Raw genomic sequence first — 18,926 nt, 5'->3', positions numbered from 1 at the left:
TCGCACTTACCAATTTTGGTAATGGCAGAAACGCGTTCGAAGGTCGACTCTGTGGTCGTATGCAGAGTGGTCACAGTGTCGCCCAGATAATCTGTTATTTATATTGTTTTTATACTTATGGAAGTGGAAAAAATCTTCAGGGCAGGCAACATACCACGTTCTAAGCTAATTAGTTCCGGTTCCTCATTCTGCTTGTCGGTTTTGGCGTCACTCGGTGTTGGTGGAGGAGTTTGGGAGTGTGGAATGTCGCTCTCTGATAAAGTTATGGGGCCAAATATTATTGGTGTTTTTAAGTCAGCGATATGATAGCTTACCTATTTTCTTGAGCTCATCAGATATTTCAATTACGCCCACGCTCATCTTCTTGGTGATTGTTTCGCCAACCTCTTTGCAGAACTCGGCATCGGTCAGTGACTTTCGTGGTTCGGCAGAAATCGGAGCAGTGAGTCGCTCCTCTTTGATAATGTCACCTAGTGGAACAGTGGCTTGCTTGGCAAAGGTGTCACTATCATATTCACTTGCCAGCAGCTGTGGCTCCTGGGTAACTACACTGGAGACCACCTTAGTTGTATGGAAAGGCGATGCACCATCTCCCACTGGGGCGGCTGCCTCAATGCCATCGATCAGCTTTTCTTCTGGTTTGGAATCAATACTGATGATTTTTGGGGTCAGTTGTGTCTGCTGTTCCATGATCAGGAAATCCTCTGTAAGCTGACGCTCATTCAGGGGTTTTTGCTGCTTGGGTAGCTCCACCAGATGCTCAGCGGTCTTCACCACCTCCTCGACCAGAGTCTTGGCAGGCTCGGAAACCAGCTGGGTTTGTTGCTCCATGCTCAAGAAATCAGCAGTAAGTTGTCTTTCATTCAAGGGTTTCTTCTCAGTGGTATTAACAACCTCGGTCTCGATCAGAGGCTTTGGAGCTTCCTCAATTAGGCTTTTTCTGGGCTCTACCACAGGAATTTTACTCGCTGGCGGTGAGGGTTTTACTGTCACTATTGACTCCGGTTCCGATGCGCTTGTGGATGTCAAACTGGATTCCAGGGGCTTTTCGGAAGTTTGCGGCAAGCCGGGCAACTGGCTCTGCTGCTCCATGCTAAGAAAATCGTGGGTTAGCTTGAGGGTTTCGGAGGTGGTAATCTGCTCCTCGATCTTGTGGAATGTTTCAACGACCTCGGCCACCTTTTCCGCCACCTTGTCCTTTTTGGGTTGACCCTCCTTATCCTCAATCTTGACTAGCTCTTCCACTTTGCTGGAAATCTCTGAAGTCTTCTCCGATTTGGCCACCTTCTCTTCGATCTTGTGGAATGTTTCGATAAGCTCGGAGACCTTCTCGTTTACAGTTTCAGCCTTGGCAGAAATTTCTTTCTGTTCCACGGGCTTATCCTTAAGCTGATCACTACCCAGACCTGCAGTCATAATCGTAGCCGTCGAGGCCACAACATCATCCAGGATCTTTGCCTCCCTATCAACCTGCTTATCCACAGACTTTCTCGGTTCCACTTTTGGAATCTTGCTGGCCGCTGGTGTTACTTTGGGCTCGGCGGCTAGCTTCTCCCCCTGCAAAAAGTCTTGAGTAATTTTTCGTGCATCCACCTCACCGATCTTTTGAGCTTCGGCTGGTACTGTCTTTACTGGAATCTTCGATATCGGCTTTTCGGACTTAATATCAACGACTGAATCAATCTCGGACTCAACTGTAGCTCGTGGAGCTGCTGTGGGTTTCATTGAATCATCACTTGGCTTCCGGGTGAACTTAGGGATTTGAGTCTTGGGCTCGCCACCATGGAAGTCATACTTAACCTTCTTGGCTTCGAATTCAGCGATTGTCTCTTCGATGCTAGAGCTCTCTACGACTGGAACATTCTTCACTTGTTCCAGAGTTACTGATTTGGCATCCTCTAGGTGTTTAATAGTCTCGCTGACCTTTGTTGATTCGGTAGACACCTGTGTTGGCAGGATTACAGCAGCTTCGACGGGCTTGCTGGTCTCAAAAGAGCTAATTATATTTTCAACCTTTTTGCTGGCAATTTCGGTCACCTCACTGATGACTTGCTGGACCTCTTTAACGGTTTCCTGCGGCACTGAAGCCAGAGGGCTGGTCTTTTCCTTAACCTCCTCAACAAACTTCTCATGAACTGTTGCGGTGGTAGAATGAGCTGGTAATTGGCTACGTTTCTCGGTCTCCAGAAAGTCCTCGGTGATGTCACGAGCCTCTTGGCGGGTGATCGTTGTCACCCGACTGAATGACACGCCATCTTTCTCCTTCTTCTCAGCTGCACTGATGTCCTGTACAATCTTGTCTGTCTGGTCTGGAGATGATGGCTGGTCTTCTTCCTCTGAGCTGCGCCCGGAGGTCTTGAATTTATGCGTTAGCTCCTTGTCGAAGTCGGTCTTGCTCACTTCGGTGGAGTCCATCTTGCCCATTTTCATCTTGATGACTTGGTCTGGTACTGTGGTTGTTTTGATGATTACATTATCGGCTGGCAGTTGCATCAGTATCTCGGACTCGTGGTGAGCCTTCTTATCTTCGATAAGACTCTTCCGTTTGATTTCTGTTATTTCGCGGGTGATCTCTCTCTTTTGCGTCGAGGCGGAAATTGGCCGCTCCATGGACAACCGCTTGACAATTTTCTCACGGCGTTCAGCCACCGTTCGCTTGGCAGCTTCCTCATCGGACTCTGACTCTTCAACTTCCTTCTCCTCGGCCGAGTATTTTACTTCTTCACGTTCGTTGATTTGCTGTATTCGCTTGCCTGCGGGAGAAGCTTAAAGGGTTATTGAATCGGAAGACGTTCAGAACACTGTTGCTAAATACCATTAAAAAGATCCATATTTACTACTTGGATCTTGCTAACTAAAAAAAATACTTCTACTTACTTTCTCTTCGAACCAATTCCTCCACGGACTCCGAGTTTTTCATAATGTCCGTCTCATCGAACTCTCGCGAATGTGAAAGTCGTCCACTCTTGCACTTCTTCATGATGTCGTCCCGTCCAATGTTTTTAAGAGCTGTCTCTAGCGATTGGATATCGTAGTTGGGCTTATCCTTATACAAGCGAATCATGCTCTGTGCCTGTCTGGCAATGCTATCTGTATTTTGGTTAACAATCTCGTCGATTTCCTCGGAATTGATGCCAATCTCTGGGGCCAGCTGAATCCAATCTTTACCCAACAAATTGGACAGATCAACGATGCGGATGTCGCCGATGTAATGATCATTTTGGTGTTTGCTCAAGCTGAACATCGAGGTCCTGTAAGCGGTGGTGACACGGTCTGAGAAGGCGGTAGTGGAGTCCGGAATGACAGCCTCCGGAAGAACAATGTTCAGGATGCAGATGGGCTGCTGTGGAGGCTCACCCTTGGCCACCTTTGGTTCTTTCATGAACAAGGTGCGGCCCACAATATCAGCATGCTGATCCTTGACCCGCACAGTAAATGGCAGACGATTCTCGCGGAAGGCCTTGAACTGCAGCTGCAGCTGGTCACCGGATTTGGTCACAGGAACCAGGTTGCCGGCCATTTCGATGTACTGGGGCTTGCCCTCGAGTACCTCAACATCACGGCTCTTCGCCACTTCCGTGTAGAGCTCATGCTTCTCCAGAGTTTTATCCTCACGATCGTCGGTCATGCAGAAGACCCTCAGACGGGCCTCGAAAGGTTCGATCTTCTTAGCGAACACCACAAACTTGGCGATGAAGGGGACATGGATAACTTCCCTAAATACAAGTAGAGTTTATTAATACATAACTCTAAAAATTCCCAGTCCAACCACTTACTTGTATAACTCGGTGGCCATTTTGGTGGCATCCGATATATTGCGACAATCCATTAACCAGAAACGTGCCGAAACGGTGGTCGTGAAGGAGACGCAATCGTTGACAAAAGTAAGGGGCGTAGAACCGGTAACATCCTCCCATTGAGCACGGGATGGTCCTCCTGGCGATGGATTAGTTAGATGGAAGACGGAAAACGGAAGTGTTCAATTGCAGGGCTCATTGCTAAACAATGTGGTTTACGCATAGACTACATATATGTATGTAAAAACTCTTGAAAAACTCTACTGTTGTCTCATTAGCAGATAAATATTGAATTGAATTCCAAAATGGTTGAACTAATTTCACAAACGAAACCATAAACTCAACTAAAAAACTTGTTCAGAGAGAATTACGATTGAATGTGTGTTAATTACAAAGCAATTATATGGAATAGGAATAGTATTGAAAAGTATTATTGTATATAGTTTATTAGGTATTAGAAATATTTAATATCTTTTTATTATCTGTGGCATGGCATGAGTGTGGTGAGGTTTAGTGGCGTCTGTTAAATGCTGTGTGTATTTTGGAGTGTACGAGTATGAGTTGATGAGGCACTTTGATTTCAAGCATATAGTTGGTTAATTTGGTAGGGCCTTAGCATTTACAGAGGTACGAGTACTAGGGTACTTGTTGCGCTTACTTTGAAGCCGTTTTGAAACACATGCTTAATATTTTGGAAAAACAAATTTTTGGTTTCTCTTGAATGATAAATAAGTGAGCGTGTCACGTGTTTCTTGTTGTAAATGTGTTCAAATCAACAAAAGACCCAACGAAACATAACTAACAAATCAGGAAGTAAACTAACGAAAATGTAAAAAAAACCGAACAGGAATGTATAAAAGAATCGTCAACTTGTTGATATATTTTTTATGTTTATATTTGTATGGTACATTAACAAAACACCGTTTGTAATAGGATTTTATTGAGCTTGCCATAGCGTTCGCTTGACTTTAATTACTTCCTCAATAATTGACATTTATTTGGTTTCAGAAAAGTTCTCTTTGGTGCCACAAACAGTAGAAATTCAAAGTTGATCATTCATATTTTTATAATTTCTTTTTAAAAACAATGTACACAATTATATTCTGCTTGTTAAATGCGAAATAATAGCTTACAACAGAAATGCGTATTGCGTAATAAACAACAAATAAACAAACTACAATTAGGTGCACGGCATTCCAACCGAAATGTAAATTCAAAAATGAAACTTAAAGCTTGAGAGCCTTAGTAAGTATGTAAGTATGGAATAAGAATAAGATTCGAATCGGTAACTGAACAACTGAATAAAACGAAGTAATCTGGCCTAATCTGGTGGCCTCGCTTTAAATACGGTTTAAATGGCCCAAAGAGCAACTTTAGTTGACGTTTAGTTTAGCTTAAAAAACCTACAAACTCTTTAATGAAATTGTGCAGTTTAGTTATATATTGGCAATAAACCGCGTGCAGTCAGAAAATCGCTTAGGTAATTCATATTGTTGTATGTTAAAGGGAGAGAGAGGTTAGACAGAGAGAAAGAGAAGGCGGCAAAGACGTTTGCATGACAAGCTTAAGGTTCGTAAAAGTAAATTGGAAAGTTAGCTTACTTCAAAAACTAAGCTGCTTTGAGCTGAAAGCGATATCTTGGCTTAGAGAACATTGCCAATCGAGTGGGGTCTTAGGCAGGCCTCACCAAACAGAAAGTTTACTCTGAGAATCTGGTTTTGTAAACCCAAGGACGCAGCACAACCCGAATTCAAGCAAAAGGATTTAAAGAAACTCAGGCAACAACGGGGGCAAATAAAAAGTATAAGAACTCAGAGAAACTTATTGAAAAACAAACGCAGAGATGTTTAAAAATAAATTGTTTGAAATATTTGCAATAGTTTCTTAACAAGAGAATTTATCATAAATAAAATATGCAGAATTTTAAAATTTATTGTCAATTATTCTTCTTAGATTTTCTTGTTTGCCTTATTTCGCAACACAATAACATAGTTATTCATTTTTTTTTTTTTTTTGTTTTTGTTTGGCATAGAACGAAACAACTAAATATGAACAAATAACGATTTTATTTTGTAAACAGTTTCAATTTGAAACTTCATACATGTTTGTGAATTTCTGAATTTTTGTATTATTTATTTTAGTATTTGTGACGTTTGAGTCAGTTTTAGTTACCTTTTAGAGACCTTTTCCGAAACACACCTTCAATGGATTGAGAAAACAGAACGGAATGCGTGCACACGTATGCAATGACGCATTAGTACGAAATTATAGAACAATTAAATAGGTTTTCAATCAAGAATTGAATTGAAGTTTGTTTTGTTTGGGTTTGTTTTTGCTCAACACGAAATCGAAATCATCGGAAATCATGAAAACGAACTAAAGCGGTTAACGAACGCAAATCGAACAAAGGGTAACGGAACGAACACCGTATTTGGCACAATGAAGAGACACACTGAACATGACACTGATCTTGGTTGGGATCGAGCTGAAGAACGAGATATAGGTGTGGAGTATCTGTTTCTGTATCTGTTTCTGTTTCTGTATCTGTATCTGTGGCTGTATCTTTATCTTTTTCTGTGTTATTGTGTGGGTGTCGTTGATGTATGAGCGTTTCAGGTGAGAGGGTGACCAATGCTCTACAACTGGCTAGAGTTCCAAAGGAGTTAAGATTAGGATACGATACGATGCGGGCTACTGCCGGATCAACCCGTTCGAACAACTTATGATTACGCATCTACTACACAGACACAAGCACAATGTTTTAGTTCGGATCGGATGGGACCTACAAACGAATGTTTTTCAATTTTCAATCTCACAATTATAATATTTTCTAATTCGGGATGGCAACCCAGAGTTTTTGGCTTTCGATTTTGTCAATTTCCACTGTACAGGTTTGGTTATAGTATATATGGCATGTATGGTATATATATAGTACTACGTTTTAGCACATGAGATACTTGTATTCTAAATGTTATAGACAACCGAAACGAACAACGGAAGCAAGTACGAAACTCAACTCAACGAAAGCATATATAGATACACTCAAGAAATCATACACAGGAATGAAGTAAATGAAGGCCTGAGACAAAGGTATATAGAGATAAAAAGAGGGGATGTGGAAGATCGGGGATGTCGAGGAGGATCAGTAATACTCAAAAACATCAACTAACGTAATGGAAATGTAAGTGGATATACTTCGTAATAGTCATAATGGTAATTGGTAATTGGTAATCGATAATAATAACTGCTTGGATCACATCGTACAAACAACACAAAAGACCGGCCCTTTGGCTGGCGGATCGTTAATGGATCGGCTTCAACTTACCTGTGATCGAGCAGAGGAGTCGCAGGGTGGGCGTGTTGCCCGAGTACTGATTGATCATCCCCTGGCTGTGAGCCTTCGGGGCCGGCATGCTGAGGGTGATGGCCTTGTGGAATTTACGGCGACGCGGCTCGACCGTAACAATCGGCGATACGGCCACGCCGCGGCCCAAAAGCTTGGCGGTGAGATCGGGATCGACCGGCTGGGCCTAGAACGAGTGTAACGGATTTCGATTGGCACTATAGACAAAAATCGATTTACCGGCCACGCTTACACAGTACACACGGTCATGAGATGAACCAAAAGGAAACTCAATTAAAACTGACAAATAAAAGAATACATAAGAAATATGCGCATCTTGTCTGCAATAAGGAAACAAATAAAACAAATAAAATGAAATGAGTCTTCTTGGGCTAAATGGTGAACATTACCGAATTTATAACACTTTGTTTTCAAGATTTTGTGTTTTTGTACAATGCTTATTAGTTTGGATGTTTATGCATATCGTTTTCATGGTTTTTGTTTGAGCATTTTCATGTTTCAGTTAATTTACAGCATAAGTTAACTACAAACGATAACAATGTTCGAGCCCATTTATGTCCCAATAAATTTAGTTATCAAAAAAACTCTGTCTACAACTGAAGTGTTAGAAAGTTTGAACTTTATACAATGTACAGAAATCAAAATAAAATATAAATTTCAATATGTAAAGTTTACAAATATCAGATAAATGCAAATAAAACGTGCGAAAATTTGAACTCATGAGTGGGGCCATTATAAAATCGTTTTTTGCTTACGGCATGGATAAAATGTTACAACTTCGTTAGGCACTTCAAACCGGACCCAATTTATAAATATTTTCACCTCTCTCTTCTTTTCTTGTTTTGAAAAAGCAATTGAATCAAAAGTAATTAAATGAAAAGTAATTAAAACATTTTCATTGGCATAAAGTTTTTGTCGAACTAAATTTATTGGGTAGTACTGCATTTCAAAGAACTTGTAAGTATAATCTTATGCATAAGTAGATAATAATCGTAAATAATGTATGAATAGTTAGAGTAGTTAGCATATAGGTAAATGTATCATAATATTTGATATAGGTATATCATATGTCTTATCAAGTTGGACAATTTTTGTTGCTCTTGCTGTTCATAAGCTTTGCGAAATTCTGCGATCTAACAGATGCGCCTGATCCATGATCAAATTTATTCGGTTCACATATTTTTATTATTGTATGTCACTGTTTTGCATAGCATTTGTGATTAGGTTAGCATGAGGATACCGATTCCACAATGGCTCCATAAGCTTAGTGCCGTAAAGTTATAAGTGTGTCTCAATATAATCAAACAAAGTGCACACATTTCATACGAGTAATAACATTCGAAAAGGTCAACTCCGCAGTTCGTTTACAATGGCGTGAGTTTGGGATATATATTCCATTCTGACCTTTGTAAATAAACTTCGAAAAGTTTGTCTACTATACTTGACTACACAGGACTAAGGGCGGGTTAACATAGATGGTTATTAGTTACGGGTTATAGGAGTACTGATTATAAATGCGCATTTTCATTTTGGAAAACATAATTTGCATTTCTTGTTTGATATTATTTGGGGAAGTTGTAGATTAAATGCTCGAGTATATATGCTGACCGATAAGGTATAGGTTTTGGATTTTCGTTTTTTTTTGTTTTTTAAGAATAGAATAAGTGTCCCATTTGGTTTACCAGATGAGCGAGAAGCGCTTCTTCTTGGGCACATGATTGACGCTTATTTTGCGCAATTTTTCAGGCGCAACGCCCTTGCGTGGTTTAAAGAGGTTTACCTGTAAGCCGACTTTGATCTTCTTGGTGAGGGCTCCCTGTGGGAAGACGGCCTGCACCTGTGGCACCACGGTGCTGGAAACCATGCCGCCCTCCGGTCCAATTGCATGGACCTCCTGGCGTATGCGCGATACGACAGCGAAGTACTGAGGGAAGTCGTAGGTGACGAAGCGGCAGACATGATTGCCAGCCTGCTCCTCCAGTTGGGCTATCTCTGTAAAAAGAAGTTTAAGTTATAAATCCGCAAAAACTAACATAAACCCCATCCTCTCTCACCCTCTGGCTCAAAGCACTGTTGCAAAACATCGTGGATAATCTCCTCGGAATTATCGATGGTGTGCTCCCGCCAAGTTTCTCCATTGTCCGAGCGCAGGATAATGATCTCGCGCTCTTTGCCGCGCAGCGAGGCGAAATGCGGCACTTCCATGACCACTGGCCCAATGAACTTGGTGGAGCATGGACCCAGTTCCAAGACACGACTGGCCAAGGCTTCACCCTCCATCAGCTGAGGGGGATGCATGGTGCGCTGCGGCTTCACATAACGACAGGTTACCCGCGTCGGCTGACAAGTGGATCGCGAGGGGATGATCATGCGGACGCCACTGTGCCGACAACCTCGCATCGCTCCTCCACGAGCGTCCACCAGGAAGGAGACCAGGAAGCTCTTCCAGCTCAGCTTGCGGCTGCAAAAAAGTGGTGGATTAGTTGGATCAAAATACAGCTTACTAATAATAGGAAAAGAATCCAAAGTTTATTTTGAATAAACATATAATGGTACAAAGAAAAGAAAAATGCCAAAACGGGTTGGGAATTATATCGTTTTATAAAAGACATAGTCAAAACTCACCCCACATGCGGCGGCTCGTCTTGGCCAGATCCATTGGCAATGTACACTCCATCCACAGTGGCCTTAGGCGAACTGCCATAAACCTGAGCTTTGTGGGGACTGATTACCTCCTCGCCGATAGTTGGTGGCACTCCAGAGGCGTACTCGGTGCTCTGGGTCATCCGGTTGGAGTCCATGCGCTCATCACGGGTCACATCGATCGGGAGCGAGTCGTCGCCTAGGGATTTCATTTCATCAACGGTCAAATAGCGGTATGGTTGATCTGATAGCATATTGTCTTCGCCTAGAGTTTTGAATCGATTTCGATGCGTTTCGATGGCATTCCGCAGCATTTGCATTTTGGTTAAGCACAAGACAGTCCAATTGGCCATATAGCGTTGTAGTTGTTGTTGTTGATATTATTATTGTTGTTTGGTGTTATTTGTTGTCGTTAGTGTTGGAATTGTTGTATATTGGTTGGTTTTGTTGAATTGCAGATGAGAGCGCAGTGCATTGAAAGTAGAAGAATGCAAATGAGTTTGATTTTAGTTAAATAATTTCGTAAGTTATACATGCTTTATTTTACAATCGGTATTTATAAATATTTATAAGGGTGATATAAAGCTAGCATGACCATTAAATAGGAGCATATTACATGGATAATAATATAATAGTGTTGGAATAAATACAGACACACAAGAGTACATTTTTTCATGCCGCGATATTGAGAAACTTGGTTTTCGTTTATTTAAGCCTTATCTCTGACAAACCAATCAAAAGTAACTGAGTTGCTTTGTTTTGAAATTGGAATTTTCTAAAATTATTAAGTTTATACGTTTAGTTAAAATTTTGGATACCCTTCTAGTATGAATGGTTTTCATATCAAAAGATTTGTTGTAATAAAGTAATTATTTAGCCCTTTCGAATTTGATACATCCAAAGGTAATCCAATTAAGAATATCAAAAATGAAACCCTAAATATGAATTCGTTTATCTCACTTTCAATGTTTTTGTCCTAGTTTGTGTTATTCAATTATAAGAATACAGTAGATAAATTTACAGAAAAAGCAGGGAGTTGGTAGTTGGGAGCCTGTACTCCTCCGCCCAATTACAACGTCAAGAAATAGTTTACATTTTTACATTTCAGCCCCATATAAAGTGCTATGAGAACATCAAACTTTGGTGGGCAATTCATCAAGCCAATCAGTAATCCAATCACAGCCAATTAGTGCACTTGATAACGGCCAGCACTTAGGATATGATATACAAATACGAGTATACGGATACGGATACGGATACGGTTATGGGGGTTTCCAAGTGGCCCTGGGCACTTACTGGAGACACAGAGTTTGTCGCCCTGGTAGTACGGCAGATAGACCGGGCCAATGCCGTACTCGTAGCCAGCGTCCAGTTGCCAGTTAGTGTCACCTGACACACACATAATGAAAGAGCGGGGGATTCACTTAAGACTATCGTAAACTATATAAACTATGGGTTGTGCTCAGTGTCTGGTGTGCTGGCTGACTAGCTGGGCAGTGATCTTGTGATCCAGTGATCTTGTGGCTTATTGTAAGGGTTTCGAATAAGTCTAAAGCTGAGCTATACATACCGCCCTCTTCCTCGGAATCAGACATGAAGGACTCGTGCATGGCCTCAGGGGCCACCACACGGTACTTCTCCTCGGTTTGGGCAGGCGCAGCTGCGGCCTCGTCCTCCTTGGTGATGGTCTTCAGCGAATCCAGGACACTTATGTAGCCCAATTTGCGGGCGATGTGCAAGGGGGTTTGTCCATTGACGGTTTGGGCATTGGCATTGGCCTTGTGCTCCAGCAGGAGGTTCACAATGTGGCAATGGCCCTGCTGGGCGGTCTGGTGAAGCGGTGTGTATCCAATCGAGGTGGCCGCATCCACATTGGCTCCATTCTGCAGCAAGAAACGCACCATGTTCGCCTGGCCGAAGTGCGAGGCCACATGCAGTGGAGTGTATCCCGCCTTGGTGGCCATGTCGATGTTGGCGCCATTCTTCTCCAGGATCTCGGCCACATTCACGTTATCCTCCTGGGCGCACAAGTGCATGGGTGTCAAACCATTCTTGGCCGGATGATTGACGGCGGCCTTGTGTTCGATCAGCAGATTGGAGATCTCGGCATGACCCTCCTGACTGCTCAAGTGGAGTGGGGTGAAGCCGGCCTTGCTCTCGGCATTGGCCAATGCTCCATATTCCAATAGGGTAGTGGCTATATCCATCTGATTCTTCCTGGCTGCAATATGAAGAGGGGTGTGTCCGTTTTTGGCCGTGGCATGTGGACTGGCTCCCTTTTCCAGGAGCAACAAAGCCACCTGCTGGTTGTTATAGTGACAGGCCACATGCAATGGAGTGACACCATTCTTGCCCTGGGCATCCACATCAGCCTCCTTCTGGAGCAGCAACTGGGCCACCTTGATGTGTCCGTACTTGGCCGTCAAGTGAAGCGGTGTGAATCCCTTCTTGGTGGCGGCATCCAAGGCGGCACCATTTTCAATTAGAACAGCAGCCACCTAAGGAAAGGTTTCAATAAAGGTTTCACATAAATAACACTACCATTATCTCACAGAATGACGTGCCAATAAATCATATTACCAAAATTACTCGCAAAAAATCATAATACCAAAATACTAAAAAAAAGAGTTGCAACATTTATTCAAAAAACAAAACGCCAAAAAGAGACAACAACACAAGAGCGAAGGAAACAACTCATAATACCGATACGAGTACAAAAACCAAGAGGCCGTGTCAAAAAACTTAAAATCAAATGAAAAACTCCTGATGGCGAATCCAAAAGAGCTGCATCAGGTAAACGGTGTCGATGTGGTCGGTGATCTTTTTCGCAATCAGGTTCTTTACCTCGTCCTGGCCCTCCTTGGCGGCAATGTGGAGAGCCGTGTACATGTCCTTGGTGGTGGCATCCACCTGGGCGCCATGTTGCAGCAGCAGCATCACGATGTCCACGTTGCCCAGTCGCGAGGCGATGTGCAGCGGAGTCTGCTGCTCCCGGGCACGGGCGTCCACCTGGGCGCCATTGCGCAGCAGGATGCGAATGATGTCGGTCTAAAAGAAAAGGACAAAAGGTGAAAGTTTACAAATCTAGAAAATCAGGAAAAAATTGTCATGGATTTAGAAAGACTTATAATCTGTCAATCTATTAATATGATTTATACTTATCCAAACTAAGTTTTTATTTTTAAACCTTTTTTTAAATTCTTAAACAGTTGATGAGCTATCTTTTTACCATTTAATAATTCTAATTCCTCCTATCTGAATTTGAGTTTTGGTTTTTGATTTGCTCTTTAACTCACCTGGTTGGCTCTGGCGGCCAGATGGAGTGGCGTCTCTCCACGCACAGTGGGCACATCGGGACTGGCATCGTGCTGCAGCAGATATATAACGATGTTCATGCAGCCCATGAAGGCGGCCACATGGAGTGGAGTCAGTCCACTTTCGGTGGTGGCACTGATACTGGCGCCATGACGCAGGAGCAGTTCCACCACCTTCAATCGGTTCTTCTTGCAGGCAATGTGCAGTGGAGTGAATCCGTTCAGGGCCCTGGCATTCGCATCTGCGTTCCGATCCAGGAGCAGCTTGGCCACCCGCACGTGACCACAGTGGGCAGCCACATGGAGGGCGGTCAGGTAGTCCACGGTGACCTCGTCGACGGGAGCACGATGGTACAAGAGGATGCGGGCGGCGTCCACATGCTCACCCTGGGCGGCCATATGAAGGGGGGCCAAGCCGTTCTTGGTCTTGGCCGAGATGGGAGCTCCCCGCTCGAGGAGCATGTCCACCACCTGCTCGTGACCCGATCGAGCGGCACAGTGGAGCGGAGTGAGACCATCCCGGGTCTTTGCCTCGATGTTACCGCCCTTCTCCAGCAGCAGGGACACCATGTTGGTCTTGCCCCACTTGGCGGCCACGTGGAGTGGACTGATGTTGTGCTTGGCCGAGTAGTTCACGTCGGCGCCCTTCTGGATGAGCAAGTTGGCGATGTTCTGGTTGCCATAATGCGAGGCGATGTGCAGCGGGGTGAAGCCCGACTTGGAAGTCACATCCGGATTGTGGTCATTCTGGAAGGAAGAAGGTTGTTTGGAATATAAGATATGCTATTTAGATTATCTTATTAGGATTAAGAAATATTAAACTTACATCCAGAAGAAGGGTTGCCGCCTTGACATCGTCCTTTTTGGCGGCGATGTGCAGAGCTGGCAGCCTGACCTTTCCCCGAGTGTCGCTCTCCAGAAGCACAGCGACCACCTTGTCGTGCCCCTGTTGCATGGCCACTGCCAAAGGAGTGAAGCCATCCTCGGTGGCCAAACTCTGGTTGGCGCCATTGGACAGGAGGAGACGGACCACCGCATCGTGGTTCTCCTGGGCGGCCATGTAGAGTGGTGTGAAGCCATTCTGGGACTGCACATTCACGGAGGCATTGTGCTCCAGCAGCAGCTTCACCACCTCCTCCTGTCCAGCCAGCGAGGCGATGTGGAGGGCGGTGTTGCCCTTTTTGGTGGCACTGTCCACAATCGCCCCACGACGCAGAAGCTCCGAAACGACGTGGATGTGGCCATCCTTGGAGGCCAGATGGAGGGCATTTAACCCGTTCTAAGGGGGAATGTCATTGGATTAATAAGGAGTTGTATTTTGGTATAAATTCTTAATGGCTTACCGCATTGCTAGTGTTAATGTCAATGTTGTTCTTCAAATGCTCGAGCACGCGCTCCAGGTTTCCAGCGCGAGCGGCTCGCAGGAAGGAAGTGTTTCCATCGCCCTAAAAACAAAATACGATTTATATATTATTAGTTATTATTGTTTATTAATATATATCCCAAAAGGAATATTTTTATATTTTTCGTTTCCCAAAAAAGATTTGTAAAACCAACTTAATGATAGTATCCCTACTGCAATTGATTTTAGTCAGCTTACTCTTCTCCAAATCGAGTTGTGACCTAATTTATCCGATTATATCAATTATCCTATAAATAGGTAAAACGCTAAATGCTAACCCCAAGGAGGTAATCGCTATTATTTTTGCACAGGTGATAAATGAGGTAAAGGTCAACAAAAAGTAATTGCCTGACGGCTTATCAACCGCAATGCAATACATCTTTGTCAAGTTTGAGTTGCTCCGGAAAACTTTACTTCTATTTCTCATTTAGTTGCGTGTTGGCTGCGTATTCATCACCTGGTTGTGGGTGGGCATAAAAAATTGGGTTGGGTGCACTTGAAGTTTTATTGATCGTTGCTAGGTTGCGCAACTCCAAGTTTGGTGGCCCGTCAAGGAGTGGAATAGTTACATATTGTTATTATGCACCTGCTCGCTGCCTCAAGTTCAAGCCACGACGGTCAAGGCGAGGGGTCACCGACGCTCTTCCGCTTTTCAGCGCAGGTGTACTCGTAATTCGGCTTAATGGCCAACGCCCACCCACTGAAAAGCGAATAAAAAAAAAACAACCACCCACCCACTCAGCGGTGCTCAGCTGTCGATGGAGGTTTTGTTTATGTTTTTCTCCCCCAATGCTTGCCAGGATTTTCGATGTCGAAAATGACGTCATGTGGCGCTTTCCAACTGCAACTGGAAGTCGGCAAATCGGAAAATTTTCCCACTGGAAGAGAGCGAAAAGTCGCCAGAGAGTGACCGCAGCTCAGACACCCGGCAGACCCGCTTCCCGAGCGTTAAGTTCCCTCCAATCCACCCAATCCAATGCACCACCACCCATCCATCTATCTATTCAACCACCCACCGCCCTTTGGCAAACAAGGAAGTGTGTGAAGGATATACACAAGCGGCCAAAAAGGAAAACTCATTTCACATGCCCTGGGCATACATACGAATTCAAAAGGAACTTGTTTGCCCCGTCTGCTTCCTGAACTCTGTTTGCTCGACTGCACAGCAAAAATATATCAGCATAAGTAATTGCCATATCTGGCTGTGCCTCATGTGACAGTTTTCAATCTAAAGTTATCTTTACTAGACCTTTTACTACATTTTAGGACAAGTTATATGTATTTATTCATATTGAAATGAGTTTTAAAAAGAAATCATTGAGTAACTGCTTGCTTCATATTTATTCATTGAAAAGACGGTTTAAATTCTCTCTACTAATAAAAATAAATGTAAATACATTTCGAATTTTAAATGAATATTTTATTTTAAAACCTATAAAATCTACTTGGCTCAGTAGATACTTTTTGTTAGATCAGCAGCTTATGTTTCTTTTGAAAAACAAGGCAATAAACCCAAGCTAATATTCGTGGACTTTTCTCTCCCTGTAGGGCGAGAGGTGACTCCCAGACGAGTTCCAAAAGTTCAAAGGTTCTTGGGCTCGGCCTCGCTCCCTGTTTTCGTCATTGTATAACGAGGGTCTCAGCTCGGGCAAATTGAGTTCTCGACTAAAGGAGTTTCGCCTTGAAGTGGGTTTGCTTTGAACTTGTGTGGCCAAGTTGGTACTCGGTTCAAAGCTTAACGCCTAATCGAAGTCCGAGTGGCTATGCTCGACAACAAAGCAACAAACAATTGTTTAATGCAACGGAGAAAACTCAGATGAAAAAGTGAGTCATGTATTATGGATTTTTCCCCCATCTTGGCACGAGTGTCGCATGTCATCATTAGGTTTAACCTAAATCTCGATTACCTTACACTGCTGCCAACAATACACGCACGCACCACACCCATTTCTGATTAAAAGGACAGTGGTGGTGTTGGGATGGTGGTGCCAGTGGTTGCTGTGGTGCCACTGAGAGCCACCACCTGAATTTAATTGCCGCTGGTTAGTACAGCAATTATTTTTAGACCATTGTTTAGGCTTAAATCAGAAACTCCCGCAACGCCCTTAGAATATTTCAGCTATTTTAATGGAGTGAAAAATCAATAAATCTCGTTGCCAACGAAAAATGGGGTTGCCACCCCATGGTTTTTCATGAAAACCAGTCTTTTATCTCTTGTAACTCCCTTCGAAAACCCTTTTCATCAGTTTTTTCCTCAATTTCGCTGCACTTTTTCAGCCAGACGACGAAAAATCGATAATCCGCAAAATGGACGCCAACATGGCTGCCCCCAGAATCTCCACAGTGGGCCCGAAAAGTACAACCCCACATGGTGAAATTGAAGATGAAAAATTCATTTTACCTGAGCTCCATTTTCGGTGACCATTTTTCTACGATTGCCAATGGGAAAAAGTCGGACTCGAGTTCGATTCTGCGATTAATTGGTGTAGAGAAATTGTGTAAGCGCCGCGTATGTCGTCACTGCAGATTAGTCATATTTTTTCACTGGGCCTGGGACTTTTCTTCGCCGTTAGCTAAAGCGGAAAACTCGCACTGCTCAAGATACGCTGCTCGAGACCTTTTTCCTCTTTTTTCGCTGAATTTTTAATGCACTCCTATCGATTTTTCCTTAGACTTTATGTAAGCTATATGTACACGAGTGCATGGGTGTGCGAGAGGGTGTGTTCGTACAGGCGACCGATTCGGTTGTGTGCGTGTCAGTGTCGGTGTATGGGTGTAAATGTTCTTGTGTATGTGTGTGTCTGATTGGATTCCTGGCTGCTCTCACACAATCCCTTCTGAATTCACGGTTTTCGAGGAGCAGTTTTCGGTTTTGCTGCCGTTTTCTTCGATGTTCAACTCCAGACTGGATGCGACAAGTCCTGCCCCGAGTGGTTGAAACTTCAACTGGCAGGACATCGAAGGACCTGCGCACTCGGCCGTTCCAATTGGAAGGTCCACCCCCCAACGACCGAGGGGTGGTTCGCCCTCTGGAACCGGGACTTCGAATGGAAGTGCCAGCGGAAGCCAGAAAAAGAGGCAGGCCTCTAAGCCGAGGGGTCTCTTTTCATCCGGCACGAGCCCTTTGTTATTGTTGACGTTTTTATAGTCAGCAGCACGTGCTTTATAAAGAATTTAAGGAAAAATCTGAATTTCATGGGTTCTTTGTGAAATTTAATAAATGGTTCCAGTTTCTTTCTATCTTCAATTTTCAAGATTAATGGTTTTTTTTACATATTATTATAATTGAATTGCTTAAAAGAAATGTGAGAACCATTAAGGCATGACAAACAAAGAATTGAGTTTATTTATTGCAAAGTAACTGAAGCGTATTTCAATATGCTCTTTAAATAATTAATTTAATTTGTTTTCCACCCTCTTTTTAGATCCCACAAAATGCTTTTGCTCTCATAATACGAAATTATTATAATATTCTCACTTAAGGGGGTCTTCCTATGTGACGGCCTGTTTTTTAGGGTTATTTTAGGATTTTTTTTCTACGACCAGTAAATATTTAGAGCTTCAAGTTTTTTATCATTTATTAACACATATTTGGACAGTATAAATAAAAAATTTCAGCAAAAAATATTCGGTCAAACTAGAGTAGTAGTACAGCGCTCTGAACACCCCCGCCTCGAAAAAAAGAGCTCCCACTTCCTCCACGATTCCGGCTGATCGGCTTATCAGAAAAAAAAAAAAATAAACGGCGTTTTAATTTGTAGGCTTAAATGCACGGAATGAACTACAATCAAATGAATATAAAAAAAATTGGATTTTTGATAGACATTTGAAAAAAAAGTTGCAAATTTGGCGTTTTTTTTTTTTTTTTTTTTGCTATAAAAAAATCGAAGTTTTGAAAATTTTCGATTGATAATAGTTCATTCCATGCGTTTACATATATTGAGTGTGCCCTGTAAATTTCAAGTAATTCGGTCCGGCCGTTTCTGAGATACAATGGAGGAAAGTTTGAAAAACACAGTTTTGAGAAACACGCGTTTAAAGTTTCTAACTGCCAACTCAGCGCTTCGAACCGCTCTTTCTTTTACCTGCTGTATCTTTAAAACGACTTCGAATTTTTTAAAATCGCTTTACTACCGTATTCTAGACATGTTAAGGGAGCAATTTATGAAAAAAAAAAAAAATCGATTTTTTCAACCCATCACATAGGAAGACCCCCTTAACAAGTTTTCAATTTTAAAGACCATGCATAACGTTGAACCAGTGTATACATAAACCAATTTCCTTTTCTACTTATTCCTACTTGTTTGTCATTCCAATAAAATCCTACTACAAATATTTACCCGAGGTGCAAACATCCTATTCAGGGTGTAACTATAACTATCCTAACAAAACCCACATTAATCTTC

At 42.9% G+C, this 18,926-nt stretch overlaps 1 protein-coding gene across 1 annotated transcript in view; it reads right to left on the bottom strand.

Moving 5' to 3' along the window:
* Positions 1 to 18,926, bottom strand: part of LOC108096302 (ankyrin-2) — a 64,618-nt gene that overhangs the window by 41,686 nt on the left and 4,006 nt on the right. The window contains 14 exon segments of the mRNA XM_043207340.1: positions 11 to 91; positions 155 to 253; positions 315 to 2,753; positions 2,878 to 3,716; positions 3,777 to 3,936; positions 7,123 to 7,327; positions 8,942 to 9,153; positions 9,216 to 9,622; positions 9,787 to 10,069; positions 11,375 to 12,302; positions 12,649 to 12,852; positions 13,101 to 13,865; positions 13,945 to 14,397; positions 14,462 to 14,563. Coding sequence (XP_043063275.1) covers positions 11 to 91; positions 155 to 253; positions 315 to 2,753; positions 2,878 to 3,716; positions 3,777 to 3,936; positions 7,123 to 7,327; positions 8,942 to 9,153; positions 9,216 to 9,622; positions 9,787 to 10,069; positions 11,375 to 12,302; positions 12,649 to 12,852; positions 13,101 to 13,865; positions 13,945 to 14,397; positions 14,462 to 14,563 — 7,177 coding nt within the window.

The sequence above is a fragment of the Drosophila ficusphila genome, unplaced genomic scaffold (genome assembly GCF_018152265.1).
Source record: "Drosophila ficusphila isolate 14025-0441.05 unplaced genomic scaffold, ASM1815226v1 contig_106, whole genome shotgun sequence".
NCBI classification, from domain to species: domain Eukaryota; kingdom Metazoa; phylum Arthropoda; class Insecta; order Diptera; family Drosophilidae; genus Drosophila; species Drosophila ficusphila.
This window is presented reverse-complemented; position numbering and strand designations above follow the sequence as displayed.